We start from the raw sequence: 15,329 nt of genomic DNA, 5'->3' as shown, positions 1-15,329 counted from the left end.
CAGCAGCAGGGCTTTCAGAGGCTGCTTCTAGAAGCCCTGCCAAACTGTCTTAGCAGGAATCAGCCTCCCTCCTTGCAGAGCACTGTGATGCTCTCCCACCCCAGCCCCCAAAGTCTGGCATTTGGGGAGAATCAGGGAGAAGCTGACAGTGCAGTGAGGCCGCTCCTGGCCACAGAGAAGGCTCAGCCCCGACTCAGGCCCCTGGCCCCGGGTCTCCCTGCTCGGTGGCACCGCAGCACCCAGTTGCTCCCGTGCTGCTTCCGTGCACTTAAGGGCAGGACAGGCTGTGTTTGCTGCAATTTGGATTTTTCTCTCTTCCCCTCCAGCACCCAGTGCGGCTTTGGTGGTTTTCCCGGCCTGGGGGCAGACTCGCTGATCTCCTAGCCCTCCAAGGTGCCGCCCGCTGTTTTGCTGTTCTGAGGCAGCCAAGTGTGCAGGTGCCAACCCTGGCTCTGCCCCTGGGGCGTCACTTGACTTCTCCCCAGTGGGCTTTCTCACACTGGGATGGCATGAGCCTGCATCTTCCTGTCCCATCTCCAGGCCCCACTCTCAGGGATCCTAATGTCCCTGTGTCAACATGGTGAGTGATGCCTGCTCAGAAGTTGTGGGCATTTTGAGCTACAGTGTGAGCTTGGGAAGTAGAGCAGGGAGGGGAACAGGTGAGATGCCCTGATCTGACCCCCACACCCCCCTTCTCCATAAAGGGGCTCCTCCTGGTAGAGGAGGGAAACCCAGCAGTCGGACTTGAGCTCCCCTCAGAACTGACAGAACATCCTTTAGAGACAACTCCCATTCCAAAGTTACTGCTGCTCGGAGCTGTCAGAGCAGGTTAGGAGACAGCAGGAACTGCCTCCTAGAGTTTGGGAGGAGGAGACGGGAGGGTTGGGGGACCAGAGACAAGAGGAGGGAGGGGAGAGGAGAAGAGGCTTCAAAGGAAGCGAGCAGACCTCATAGCGTGGCACCCAGACAGGCGCACGGAAGGAGGTGGCAGCAAGAGAAACCCTGGACTGGACGAAGGCCAGGGAATTTTCACAGGAGCGACGGAGCCTGGTGCTCCAGTTTCCCTGGGTAGAGCAGTCACCTCCTCTACCCCAAGCCTTCCAAAAAGGCCTGCTCGACGCCGCTGCCTGGAGCTGTTGACTCAGGAAAGGGAGGGAGAGACTGAGGGCGTTCCCACTGTGTCTCAGTTCAGCCTCAAGAAATGGGAGCAGCAAGGCCAGCTGGAGATGGAGTGGCCAGAAGTGAGGGAGACACCAGGCAGGACTGGGAAGCAACATCTGTGGGCTGTTTCCTAGAAAGCCTTAGAACTACTTGGAGGGGACTATGTTTCTTGTGTGCAGACAGAGGTAGGATGAGGGCTCACGTTGTTTTTTTTCTTTGAGACAGGGTCTCACTCTGTCATCCAGGCTGGAGTGCAGTGGAACCATCATGGCTCACTGCAGCCTCGACCTCCCAGGCTCAGCCTCCCAGGCAGCAGGGACTACAGGCGCCCACCACCATGCCCAGCTAATATTTTTTTCTTTTTCGTAGAGACAGAGAAAAAAAAGAAAGGTGGCGATCCTCCCGCCTCAGCCTCCCAAAGTACTGGGATTACAGGTGTAAGCCACTGCACCCAGCCAGATTTTTTTTTTTTTAAACAGTAGAAATTTAAGGCTCATAAGTACAGGATCAGCACCTGAGAGTGGCTCCTCAGTGGCCTTCCCCCTCTCCCCCTTCTCCTCCCTTCTCCTCCTCTACCCTGTCCCCCTCCTTCCCCGTCTCCTCCCCCTCCTCGACCCAGGTCTTCCTCACCTGAGCCTTTTTGTGGTGTTTATGATGTTGAGTCAGACTGTGGGCTTAGAGACAGGGCCAGAGAAAGCAGATGAAGGAAAAAAGACTTGGCTGAAAAGATGAATTCAATTAACTTAATAAATGGGAAGAACGGGAGGCAAAGGTGGCCTCGGGCTGGGGTTCCAGGAGCAGCGTTTCAGGGGAACGGGCCTGTGGAGAAGGTGTTAGGGCCACTACTGTGGGAAGAAAAGGTGGGGGTTTCTGCAGTATTACTGGAAACCATGTCCCTTTCACGGTGTTCAGCGAGAGGACTGGGGCCATTTTGACATTCATTTCGATGGCTCTGACCATGTCCTTGGGTCCCTGATCCCCTCCAGGAAAAGCTGTGGGGTCAGCATCTAGATAAAATCACTCAGGGGAGCCAGTCGCCAGCCAATGACCTTGGCTGGTGTCCAGGGACAGCCAGCGTCTTCAGGGCATCAAACGTCTCTTCCAGCCCGGCCTGGACCCAGAAGCATCACATGTCCCTGATGGTCCAGTGAGGGAGGGGCCTGAGCGGGAGAGGGCCCAGGAGCCATAAGAACACCATCTCCTCGGCGAGATTTATAACTCTGGCTGGGCCCTGGTGGAATCCTCAGTGACACTTCTAGGTGTGATAATGTGTCCCTATGCGTTTACTGAAAAAGGGCCCTTATCTTTGGGTTGTGGAAATAAATGAAGACCTCCCAAATGAGACAAGCCAAGGCTGTTTACTCAGAGCTTGCTGGGCAAGGGAGTCAGCCAGTATCGTTCACATCTGGCGGACTCGAACGCAGGTAGAGGACAGGGAGAGTTCTAGAGGAAAAGGGAAGGCTCCAGGCATGCCTGAAGGAGGCTGCTGCTGGGGAGCTGGAGGTGTCTCTCTAGAGGTGGGCATTCTACAGGACTAGACAGGGGAGCATGTTTGGCTTTCTCTGGCTGGTCTCAGGTTGGAAGCAGGAACAAAAACTAGAGACACTGCCAGTTATTAATCATGCCCTGGCCATTTGGGATAGGTGGCTATAGGGATGACTTAGTTCAGCTTCCTGGACTATTGGAGGAGAGAGCAGCCTGGCTTCCTGCAAGCCTGGCACAGCAGGTGGCTTCCCGGGTGGGCTCTTGCAGGTCATGGGTTGGTCTCCTGGGTGGGCTGCTGCAGATTGTGGGGCAGAGTCTTATGTTTACAGGAGGTCTTGCCATTGTCCACACTGAATATTCAATCTCAGTAGATCTGGACTAAAACATCCATGGGGAAGGTCAAATGCTGTCTGGGTTTGCTTTAAAATAACCCAGGGCAGGGGGAGCAGGTGAGGGTGCAACCCAAGGCTAGACTGCCATGAGCTGACATCTGTCGAAGCAGGGGATGGATCCATGGGGGTTCTCAGACTATCCTCACTGCTTCTAGATATTTTTATGAGATTTCACAACAAACACTTAAAAACAAACAAAAATCCCTGGCCACTGTGAACCCCCAGCATCCTGGGGCACCATCCCCGTGGGCTTTGTGACACTGCCCGATTCCAGACCGTTCCATGCCTTGGAACATTACAGTGTGCCCTTTGGGAAGGCTTTGCTTAGTGTAACTGTGGTTATGGCTCCAGGGGGTCCCTAAATCTTGCAGCCTGTACCCCCTTCCCAGCCCAGAGCCAGTGCCTAGGACTTAGTAGGTGCTCAGGACTAATGTAAATGAATTAGTAAATGAATTGAGTCAAACAAGCCACCGATTAATTGCTTTATTGAAGGTTCCCTGGCTCCCATACCCTGGCTTGTGCTTAGTTTTATGGGACCGTCAGTCTCCTCACTGGCTGGAAGCTTCTGGGGTAAGGAGAAGAAACTCATCTTTGACTCTCCCACAGCACTGCAGAATAGTGCTTGGCAAAAAGGCAGTTAGGAAGTATTTCGGAAACCACTGGGAAATGCCTAAGATGGAGATGTCTTGGTTAACAGTGGCAACGTAAGAGAATTCTGCTTAGGAGGGCAAAGCTAAGACTAGCAGGAGAAAATCAGGTATTTGAAGGTATCATTACTACTTGCAAAAAGAGCCATAAAGATTCCAAATCAGCAGACAATTTAAAGAGGACATTTAATGAGAGGCCTTGACTGGCAGGCACTGTCTGCAGACAAGGCCACGCATGGCCGAGCCTGCCATGTGCCCACTCGCTCTTCAGAACATTTTACTCCTTGATGAGGCCTGACATGCAGGCCTTTCATCTTCCCTCCACCCGAGTTTCTGAGCCAAGGACCCCAACAAGACACCCTTGAAAGCACTTCAATGTGGTTTGAAATATGTTGATAATTAGCAAAATGAAACCCGGGAGGCATTTCCTTAAACTCCCTCCTCTCTGTTGAATTTTATAAAGCTAATAAAAACATTTTTATCCTACAAAAAAGCCTTCCCCAAGAAAGCTTATCTTCTGCAGAAAATGGGATAACCACTTTCTTTCTAAAACCATATTCCCAGCCCGAAAGGCTGGTGTCCCCGCAAGCTGAAGCCACACAGTCCAACTCCTGCAAGACTGCAGGGGTGGCTGGGGGACTGACTTGCCGTGGGGGTGGCCGCCTTGCTGAGCCAGGCTTTCCTTCTCTATCAAGCTGCTGTCATAGGCAGACTTGGGGCTGGGGGTCTGTTGAAGTCACACCCCTTTCTCTCTCTTTTTTTTTTTTTTTGTTAACACAGAGTCTTGTTCTGTCACTCAAATTGGAGTGCAGTGGTGTGATCTTGACTCACTGCAACCTCAGCCTCCTGGGTTTGAGCAATTCTCCTGCCTCAGTCTCCCGGGTAGCTGGGAATATAGGCACCCACCACCATGCGCACCTAATTTTTTTGTATTTTTGTAGAGACAGGGTTTCACCATGTTGGCCAGGCTGGTCTCGAACTCCTGACTTCAAGTGATCTGCCCGCCTTGGCCTCCCAAAGGGCTGGGATCATAGGCGTGAGTCATTGCGCCCAGCCCATCCATACCTCTCATCTGTGAGAACTGCCATCCCCCACCAACCAGGAGTCTTCATAGCCACATCTGAGCTCTGTGGCCTCACTGAGCCCTCACTGCACACCCCTCAACAGAGCTGACTGTGCCTGGGACACGTGACTAGCTAGCCCGGGCAGATCCCCCTTCCTGAGCATTTGGCTTTGAAGCTGCCTTTGTGGGTGGTCTGAACCGAGAACACAGGAGACAAGAATGGAGTGGTGGTCACGAGTGGCTGGGAGCATGGCAAGAAAGACAGAAGAGAGGAGGAAGAGTCCCTGCCTCAGCCTCCCAAGTAGCAGGGACTACAGGCACGTGCCACCATGCCCAGCCAGAAGGAATTTTGAAGAAATATTTTGAGTTTCTATTTGTATTAAAGAGAAATAATGTGATCAAGCCTTATATTTCCCTTTAGAAGATGTTTTTCAAATATCGAGCTGTTGGTCTTTTAGAAACAACACCCACACCTCCTGCAATGCTCCCCAACGTGTGTGGGAGGGACAGGGGGAATGGGCACTGCCCGGACCAGAGGGTGGGCTGTGCAGCAGGGTGCCCAAGGCTATGGGAGGGAGACGCCTCTAAGGTACAGAACATGGGGGCTTTCCACTCTGGGGACAGCTGGACAGCTGCCCTTTCAACTGCTGGCGCAGCCCAACCCTGCATCTCCTGGCACGGGCCGCCAGGTTCAGCACTTGCCTCCATGCCTTTACTCGGCTGAGCCTAAGAAGAAAAAGAGCAAGCCTGGACCATCCCACCAAGGGCTTGGACAAAACAGCCTCCTTCACTCGACCCGTGATCCTTTCCCACTGCAAAAACTCACCTCGGTACCCAACGGGACGTGAGCCCAGTAAAGAATTATCTTCTTCCTTCCTTCACACCCTGCCTGTATCTCATTTTACCCCCGCATTTTCTTGTACTCAATCAAAAATGAAATGGGAACAAACCAAGCAATGGTCAGGTGGCAGTGGGTGTGGCAGTGGGCACTGCTGCTGTGTGCCTACCCCTGTCCCCGGGGCCAGTCCTACCTTCCTTTGCAGATAAAGCCTTCTGGCTTCGGTGGCCGTATAGGAAAACTCGTTTAAGATCAGGTTCTCCAGGGTGAGGAGACTGCTGTTCAGATGTTTGCAGAGCCACATTGCCTGAAGAAAGGAAAGAAGAAAAGGGCATTTTCATAAAAACAATAAATACACAAATGACTCCATTAAAATGCCCTGGTCCTTCCCTCTCCTATGGGAAAAGGTTGGCCATGGGGAAGCACAATTATTTCCAGCTGGAGGACAGCCACCAAGGGAGACCCACCCATAAAGCACCTGCTGGCCTAAGAGCCCTGCTCATAGCATCTCTTCTTCTACCAGCATAGACTTAAATGAAGTGGGAAGACCTACAGGCAGGCTACATTTTAGCTGCCCTTGACGTGCTTTCCAAGCTCTGTGGACCATGAGTTTCATCTCAAGGAAGACTCAGAACAGGAACTGTGAGGACAGAACCTAAGGATGGGTAACAGCCCACACTCGGTGTCTTTTTTTTTTTCTTAAAGATTGGGAGCTGGCATGTGCTGGCCAATGGGATGTTTAGTTCATTGATAATTACTCTATAGTCTATAAGGGAAGAGTAAATTTTAAGGGAGAATAATGGACTAAAATATTCTTGACACCAAAATTGTGCTGATGACTATTTCAGCCTCGAGATGGTTCTGAAGGCCCTTCCAGGGCCCGGGGCTGGTGTGAACCTTCGTTCTTCCTGTTCCTTCATTCATCCCCTGCCAACCAGGAGTCTTCATGGCCACGTCTGAGCTCTGTGGCCTCACTGAGCCCTCACTGCACACCCCTCAACAGAGCTGACTGTGCCTGGGACACCTGACCAGCTAGCCCAGGCAGATCCCCTTTTCTGAGGATTTGGCTTTGAAGCTGCCTTTGTGGGTGGTGAGAAACCTCAATGACAGCATTGGGAAGAAACCCTTTTTGACTGTACATCATATCATCAGATCTGTGTGTCTCCAAAGGGTACTCAGGAGTGGGGACAGCAATTCACCAAAAGGCTTGTTGCTGAAACACCAGCTGCCAGGGCCTGACCTCGACAGAGAGGACAAACTCGATCGCTTCAGCCATGCTGGGACTTGCCGAAAGCAGGTCTTTGCGTTCTGAATCTGCTCTGCCCAGCAGATTCCTACCAGTGACCAGAGAAGAGCTAGGACAGGATGAAGCACAGATGGCCCCAGAATTCAAATGTCAAAGACAAAAGGAGAGCCTCCCACTGAGCAACCAGACTCCTCCAGAAAAACGAGTTCAACGAGCTTGTCTGTCTAAATGCAGGATCTGTCATCCTCACTCCCAATGTCAGAATTACCTGGGGAGTGTGTTCTAACTACTAGTTTTTTGGGGCTCTGCTCCAGGAGATTCTGATGAGGTTGGTCTGCAGGGGACTCCAGGAACCTGCATTTTTCATAGCACCCTGGAAATGCTAATGATCAGCAGGTCTGGGAGTCCCTGGCTTCTAATTGTGAAACAGCAAAATGGTTGGACTCAGGTGGGTCCTGCAGAAAGGCTTAGAACCCTACGGCCTGATATGGAGGAATCTAATAGAAAAACTATAGACTGACAGAAGGATGAGCAGATGGACAGATGAGTAGAACAGCTATGCTAACTCCAAAAGTATAGCAGATGCAGGTTAGTTTGTGCAAGGATCAGTCATTTTAACTCCTTTTCAGAAGAAAGCAAGGTGCCAGTTAAACCGGGGAACAGCCTGCCCCATCCCGTCCATGATACATGCTCACAGCAATGATGTGGTCACGGAAGAAGGGTTCGCTGATGTTCACCAATCAGGCTTTTAAAAGGTAAAAAAGGTCCCATCTTGGATGAATGAAATTTTAACACATTTTTGGCACTTAAAAATGGACCTTAGGCCGGGCACAGTGGCTCACGCCTGTAATCCCAGCACTTTGGGAGGCCGAGGATCATGAGGTCAAGAGATCAAGACCATCCTGGCCAACATGGTGAAACCCCGTTTCTACTAAAAATACAAAAATTAGCTGGGCATGGTGGCGTTTGCCTGTAGTCCCAGCTTCTCGGGAGGCTGAGGCAGAATTGCTTGAACCCAGGAGGCGGAGGTCGCAGTGAGCCGAGATCGCACCACTGCACTCCAGCCTAGCAACAGAGGGAGACTCTGTCTCAAAAAATAAAAATAAAAATAAAAATAAAAGGTAAAAAGGGTTCCATCTCAGATGAATGAAATTTTAACACATTTTTGGTACTTAAAAATGGACCTTAGGCTGGGCGTGGTGGCTCACGTCTGTAATCCCAGCTCTTTGGGAGGCTGAGGTAGGCGGATCACCTGAGGTCAGGAGTTCAATACCAGCCTGGACGACATGGTGAAGCCCCATCTCTACTAAAAATACATAAATTAGCCGCGCGTGGTGGTGCATGCCTGTAGTCCCAGCTACTCGGGAGGCTGAGGCATGAGAATCGCTTGAACCTAGGAGGCAGAGGTTGCAGTGAGCCCAGATCGCACCACTGCATTCCAGCCTGTGTGACACAGTGAGACTCTGTCTGAAAAAACAAAAAAGGACCTTAAAGATCGAAGCCACAGATAAATGAAGCACACACCACCAGTTTCTGGACATTCACTGTCCACAAAAGGGCATTCACTGTCCAGAAACTGGTGATGTGTGAAAAAGTGTGGGCGAGGTGGGCCCAGGCATTTGCTGTATCTTCAAAGATGTATTTTCTTTAAAATGGGGAGAGAACAAACAAAGCAAATATGGCAAGATGTTAAATTTGCATAAAATCTGGGAGTTGGATACGTGAATATCGATGGTACAGTTTGCTGTGTTTTTCTGATTCTTTTAAGTATTTCACAATTAAAATGCTCAGAGTAAATATTAAGATTCCAAGTCAAAGTCTATGAAATGCGTGTACTGTTGGACCCAGCACGTGTACTTCTGGAAACGTACCCTAAGGATATAGCGAAGGGTGAGCAAGGAGAGCGTGTATGCAGGCCAGAAAAAGCCCAGGAAGGTGTCTCCGAGCATGCTAAAGGAATGCTTATCTCTGGATGGTCAGGGAATTCTATTTTTGGTCTTTTGTAGTTTCTAGGTTTTCTGCTATGAATACACACTACCTTTTGTAATAAGAAGGAGGAGAAGGAAAAGAAGAAAAGCTCAGTTATGCTACAAATTCACGGAGGTGCAGTCTCATTCCAGCTCTGGAGGATAAATGAGATATTACAGCATCACAACACTTAATATGATACACTTACTATTGTTGTTTTCCCCGAGGCGGGTGGACCTAATATTACAATCCTGGGCACTGTGGAATAAAAAGATTTGAATGTCACCACTCAACATGACAAGCAGCCTCCCACACCTGCGGTACTCGGGGTGTACTTATTTCTTTCCTCCCTAGATTTCATTTTCTGCCAGTGACACGGCCATTTGTAACCCAGCAGCTCAGAGACACTCTTGCCATGGAACGCATTCTCTGTGTTTAGAGAGGTAAGTGATCACCGAGATGGTTTATTCTTCTACCTCCAAGGGGACACAGACACGGTAACTTGTTTACCAAACTCATAAATATCAAGAACAATTGGGATTTCAAACACCATAAAGCATTTTAAACAGGGACTTTGTCTCAGGAACGCTCTCTCCAATAAGGCTGTAATTTATGCAAATCGACCTTAGAAGCTTTTCTTTATGTTTATGCCGTTTTATTTAGCAAATTGTGTTCCCCATGATTTTACAGAGGGAAGTAATGGGAAAAGCCTGGAGTGTATGGGCCAGATTTATAAAACCCGAGAAAGGAAAGTCTGTTTTCAAAGATGGGCATTTCTATGCAAATGGAAAACACTGGCACCTTGTTTGATTTTAGTCCTGGCTGGTTTTGGTCCCACAGAATTCCCAACCCAGGCTACTGACAAGAGTGTGATATGAACCACAGGCTCCTGAACCTGTGGCCGAGAGTCTGGGCTCACCCGGCAGGTGAAGCTCTGGTGGCAGGCCCAGGCCCTGGCCATCGTGGAAGCTGGGAAGGCATTTTCAGCTTCTGGGGTGGGAACCAGGGCAGAGATTCAGTGGCTCTTTCTCTGTTCTAGGCCTGTAACCCGGGGCAAGGCCTCCCAGGGCCCTCCCCGTGGGGAGAGAACCCACTGCAGGTGGAAAAACTGTTTGCAGGACAACTCTGGAAACAAGGTGGCTTTGGGGACAAGTGGTCAGGTGAGAGGAAGAGGTGAGACAGAGCTAGACTGGCTGCTGGCAATGGGAAAAGAGCTGACCAGCATGGTGAGAAGCGTGCAGGAAGGCATCACACTGGGTTGAAATGAAGGAAACAGCAGTGGGGTCTGGACAGATGCATCCACGCTGCCTGCCTGCTCAACACCATCTTGATTGGGCCAGCTGTCCCTCTCCTTGTGGGAAGCCGGTAACCTTGGCCTGGCCCCTGACCCAAGGTGACAGATGAACAGATGTCCACTGCAACTCACATGAGCCTCTAACGTCTGCATGAGAGCCTATTCTGGCTGGGCTTCCAGGAGGGAATCTCATCTCAGCAGAGGAGAGAGGTGCTGTATCTTCTAGTTTGGAGGCAGACACAGAAAAGGAACTAGACATCGTCCTTTTGGCCAGCAATGTAATGGTTAGCACATCTACACCCAGCTGGCTGCTTGGGTTTAAATAGATCTTTGCCCAAAATCATGGCAGCTTCTCATTTTTGGAGGAAGTCAAGGTAACTCACTGAATGATCCTCTCCTTTAACCTCAGAAGCTGTGGACCTTCTTATTCTCCTTATGGCTGTTCCCTCCACGTTCCTGCCTTGCCACCTGTCATTTCCCATCAGGAATGTCCTCCCTTCCCAGCGCCCAGCACCCCCAGCCTCCCACTCCTTCTCCCTCTCCAAGATCCTTGTTCTCACTCCCTGTGGAGGCCCGTGATCAAGTGACGGGCCGCCACAGTCTTCCACGTTGGTGAATGTCAGCCCACTACTGAGAAACAGGTGGAGTCGCTGTCCCCACAGGAAGAGAAGCTCCCACGGGCAGAGACCGAGTCTTATCCTCCTGGATCACCCCCATGGCGGCCAGAACTGTGAGGAGCCACACACAGTGACCTTCAGGGCCACCTCCTTGGCCATCCCCATCTCGTCCTATGGTCACTGTTTGTCACCTTTGTCACCACCATTACTACTGCCTTACAGAGGGCCCCCTCTGCCAGTCAGCATGTTTGGGTACAAGTGCAGAAACTGAATGCAGCTGAGTCAAGAAGAAAAGGAGGTTGATTGCTCACACCTGTAATCCCAGCACTTTGGGAGGCCGAGATGGGCGGATCACTTGAGGTCAGGAGTTCGAGACCAGCCTGGCCAACATGGTGAAACCCCATCTCTACTGAAAATACAAAAAATTAGACAGGTGTGGTGGCACATACCTGTAATCCCAGCTACTCGGGAGGCTGACACAGGAGAATCACTTGAACCTGGGAGGTGGAGGTTGCAGTGCAGTGACTGCGCCACTGCACTCTAGCCTGGGCAACAGAGCAAGACTTCGTCTCAAAATATCTATATCTATATCTATGTCTGTCTGTCTGTCTATCTATCTATCTATCTATCTATCTATCTATCTATCTATCCATCCACCCCAGCGTGGCTCATAGAGTCCTGCACAGGCTGGGGAGCCAGGCCTTCAGGGCTACCCCACAGGAACAACACCCCAAGCAAGGCCACCAAATGGGCTGGGGAGACACCAGACAGTGCAGCCCATGCCCATGATGCTGCTGTCACATGTGGGCATGGTGCCGCCATCAACCATGCTGCCCTTCCACCCAGGAAGCAGGCCCTGCGGAGCTGCCAGGAAGTGCTCCGGGTCCTGCCTGTGACTCCGACTCTGGACTCGCCTGGCAGGGGAAGCGCTGGTGGTGGGCCCAGCCCTGACTGTCATGGAAGCTAGGAAGGTGTTTTCAGCTTCTGGGGTGGGAGCCAGGGCGGGCATTCAGCGGCCCTTTCTCTGTTCTAGGCCTGTGGCCTGGGGCAAGGCCTCCCAGGGCCCTCCCCATGGGTGAGAGAACCCACCATAGGAAACAGTGTGGAAAACACTGCTTGCAGGACAAGTATGGAAACCAGGTGGCATTGAGGACACATGGTCAGGTGAGAGGACGAGGTGAGATGGGAGCCAGAGTGCCATGGGAGGTTTGTGGGGAGGAGTGGCAGGGAGGGTGGTCAAGGGTGGAGGAGCCTTGGGCCACGAGGCAGAGGGCTCGTGTGGATCATGGAGAGAGCACCTGCTTGGCCAAAGTCCGATGAGGGAGCAGTGGGGAACCTAGGTCCACTCATGCACCATCGCCTGCTGCCTCTCCAGGGCTCTGACCACAGGCCCTGCTGAAGCTCCTCCAAACACAGATGAGGCCCAACAGGGCTCAGGGCGCCCAGAGCCCAAGGAAAGGGGAGATGCAGCTCGGCAAGGGCCTTTGGGGAGCGAACCTGACTCCACGCATTCGTCTGAGAGTTCCCGGGCTGGGGGCTGCAGGGGAAACCCTCCCCTTCCAGGTTCCCTGTAAGTGGCACCCAAATGGTACACGTCTATGAACAGACTTTAAAAGGGGAACATCCACGGCCTTTCTCCCCACCTAATTTCTCCCACACATTTATGTGATTAATTTCAGTTTCTTAAAATCTAACACCTTGAAACTACAGCCCTGCTCATGAGTAATTATTTATAAACAGTGTCATAAAAGGCTGCTTGACTGCCAAGAGTAATCAACTTCTTCCAACCACTTCAAAGGAAATCAAAAAACCTTTCCATCCACAGATCCTTTTGAGGTTTAACTAGGAGCATGATTTAAAATTCACAAGAAAACCCTTAGGTATTGGAGCTCTAATACACAGCTTTCTTGGACAAACGTTTGATAAAAAACGAAACATACCATTATATACACCATCGCCTGCTTTAATATTGCCCAGGGCTACTGTAAATGCTCACTTTGTACTAAATCTGCCTTTCTGGCGGCGAAGGGGCTGCCAGCCCATGTGCCGGGGCTCCCTCTGCTCCCTCGTGTGCTTGCTCACCGGGATGAGTCCGGGGCCTTCTTTCCGTCTACACCAGTCACCAGCCATGTCACTGTGTGTGGCAGTTAACCCCAGGCCCAGTAAGAGGAAGGGTTGAGGTCCTAGCTATAGTTACCTCAGGCCGCTGCATGGCTGGAAGGGGGCACAATGATCTGACACACCAGCCCAGGGGAACAAAGACACACACTGGATGTCATGGGCCTCTCCAAGCTTCCCGCACTCTTCTAGGACACATGAGGATTGGGCTTAGCTGATTCGAGGCTTCTCCCACTCCTAGAAAATTCACCTAGGCGGCCGGGTGTGGTGGCTCATGCCTGTAATCCCAGCACTTTGGGAGGCCGAGGCGGGTGGATCATCTGAGGTCAGGTGTTTGAGACCAGCCTGGCCAACATGGTGAAACCCTGTCTCTACTAAAAATACAAAAGTTAGCTGGGCATGGTGGTGGGTGCCTGTAATCCAAGCTAGTCAGGAGGCTGAGGTAGGAGAATCACTTGAACCTGGGAGGCGGAGCTTGCAGTGAGCTGAGATTGCGCCATTGCACTCCAGCCTAGGCGACAGAGCCAGACTCCATCTCAAAACAAAAACAAAAACAAAAACAGAAAAAGAAAAGAAAAGTCACCAAGCAGGGTAGTCTCCCCTGTCTCCCTTCCTCCTTCCCATTTTCGCTTCACTTGTCCGCAGAGGCGTGGGCAAAGAGAGAGAAACCCATGGGTGTCACTCCCTTCTTTCCATTTCAGTGGTTGGGGCTTGAGCCAAAGGACAAAATGTTCCAATATCCATAAAAGCCGCCAGCTGAGGGCCTGCGGTGGAGTGCAGAGCTGTGGGAAACAAATGAACTCTCCAAAACAGTGGTTCCTGGGACCCAGTGACTCGACTCCCTGAGAGCATCTGGGCAAAAAGCTGGACTCAGCTATTCAGGAGGACAGACGCCCCCGGCTGGAGGCTGGCCCCCAGCTAGAGACGGCACGAGGCAGGTCTGGAGCCTAAGCCTCTGCTCGAGAACAACAGAGCAGGTGCAGTGCAGAGAAAGGAGCAAGGGCTCCTTGGAGGGAGCTTCAGGAAAGCCCCAGACCTTCGGATGAAGGGAAAGGGGCGCTAAGGAGGGTGGGAGGAGGAGACAAAGGGAGGGAGGTGGCAGCGGAGGTGGCTGTCCAGCCAACATCAACTGCACTCCATCCAAACCAGAAAGATGATGTTTAAACTTTAAAATTCTGATGAAGTAGAGAGTTTGACATTGAAAATTAAAGCTGCACACAGAGGAGCAAGATCAAAACAAAGAGATGATTTAATCTGCCTCAAATTTCTTGAAATTCAAGGTTCTTGAGCTTCTAGGCTGGGGAACTAGGTAAGCCTTGAAGTAGTGGTTTAAGAAAACAGAGAGCCGGGCACAGTAGTCCATGCCTGTAATCTCAGTGCTTTGGGAGGCCAAGGCAAGAGGATCGCTTGAGCCTAGGAGCAGGGACCAGCCTGGGAAACATAGTGAAACCCCATCTCTACAAAAAATTTTTAAAAATTAGCCAGGCGCAGTAGCGTGCACCTGTAGTCCCAACTACTCAGGAGGCTGAGGCAGGAGGATCACTTGAGCCTAGGAGGTCAAGCCTGTAATGGGCTGTAATCTCCCCACTGTACTCCAGCCTGAGCAACAGAGACCCTGTCTCTAAAAAGAAAAATAAGAGGGACAAAATAAAAAAAGAGAAGAACACAGGGCATGCATGATTTTCAAACTAACAGTAGAAAATGTCAGTGCAACCTAATTTATGAGAGTTCAAGTGGTTACATTATTATCGAGCACATTTGTTTTTAGATAGAGTCTTACTATGTTGCCCAAGCTGGAATGCAGTGGGTATTCAAGATGCAGTCGTGGCACCATGGCCTCTCACTCCTGGCCTCAAGCGATCCTCCTGTCTCAGCCTCCCAAGTAGCTGGAGCTACAGGTGCACCACCACACCCAGCTTTCAAGCACATTTTTTTTTTTTTGAGATAGGGTCTTACTCTGTTGTCCAGGCTGGAGTGCAGTGGTGCGATCTCAGCTCACTGCAACCTCCACCCCCTGGGTTCAAGCGATTCTCCTGCCTCAGCCTCCTGAGTAGCTTGGATTACAGGTGTGTGCTGCCAAGCCTGGTTAATTTTTGTATTTTTGTTTTGTTTTGTTTTAGAGACAGAGTCTCGCTCTTTCGCCCAGGCTGCAGTGCAGTGGCGTGATCTCTGCTCACTGCAAGCTCCGCCTCCTGGGTTCACACCATTCTCCCGCCTCAGCCTCCCCAGTAGCTGGGACTACAGGCACCCGCCACCACGCCCAGCTAATTTTTTTTTTTTATTTTTAGTAGAGATGGGATTTCACCATGTTAGCCAGGATGGTCTCGATCTCCTGACCTCATGATCCGCCCACCTCGGCCTCCCAAAGTGCTGGGATTACAGGCGTGAGCCACCACACCCAGCCAATTTTCGTATTTTTAGTAGAGATGGGGTTTTGCCATGTTGGCCAGGCTGGCAAGCACAATTTTTAATTTAGAAAAATCTATTAAGCTTTTTACTA

General features: G+C 51.1%; 1 protein-coding gene across 4 annotated transcripts in view; it reads right to left on the bottom strand.

Moving 5' to 3' along the window:
- AK8 (adenylate kinase 8) overlaps positions 1–15,329 on the bottom strand; it is a 152,745-nt gene that overhangs the window by 131,582 nt on the left and 5,834 nt on the right. For all 4 annotated transcript variants that reach the window (XM_034929370.3, XM_003822412.5, XM_034929371.3 and 1 more), the window contains exons 3-4: positions 9,009–9,058; positions 5,780–5,893 (exon numbers count right to left, since the gene is read on the bottom strand). In XM_034929370.3, the coding sequence (XP_034785261.1) occupies positions 5,780–5,893; positions 9,009–9,058 (164 nt within the window). The remainder of the gene's footprint in view (positions 1–5,779; positions 5,894–9,008; positions 9,059–15,329) is intronic.

The sequence above is a fragment of the Pan paniscus genome, chromosome 11 (genome assembly GCF_029289425.2).
Source record: "Pan paniscus chromosome 11, NHGRI_mPanPan1-v2.0_pri, whole genome shotgun sequence".
Lineage (NCBI taxonomy): Eukaryota > Metazoa > Chordata > Mammalia > Primates > Hominidae > Pan > Pan paniscus.
This window is presented reverse-complemented; position numbering and strand designations above follow the sequence as displayed.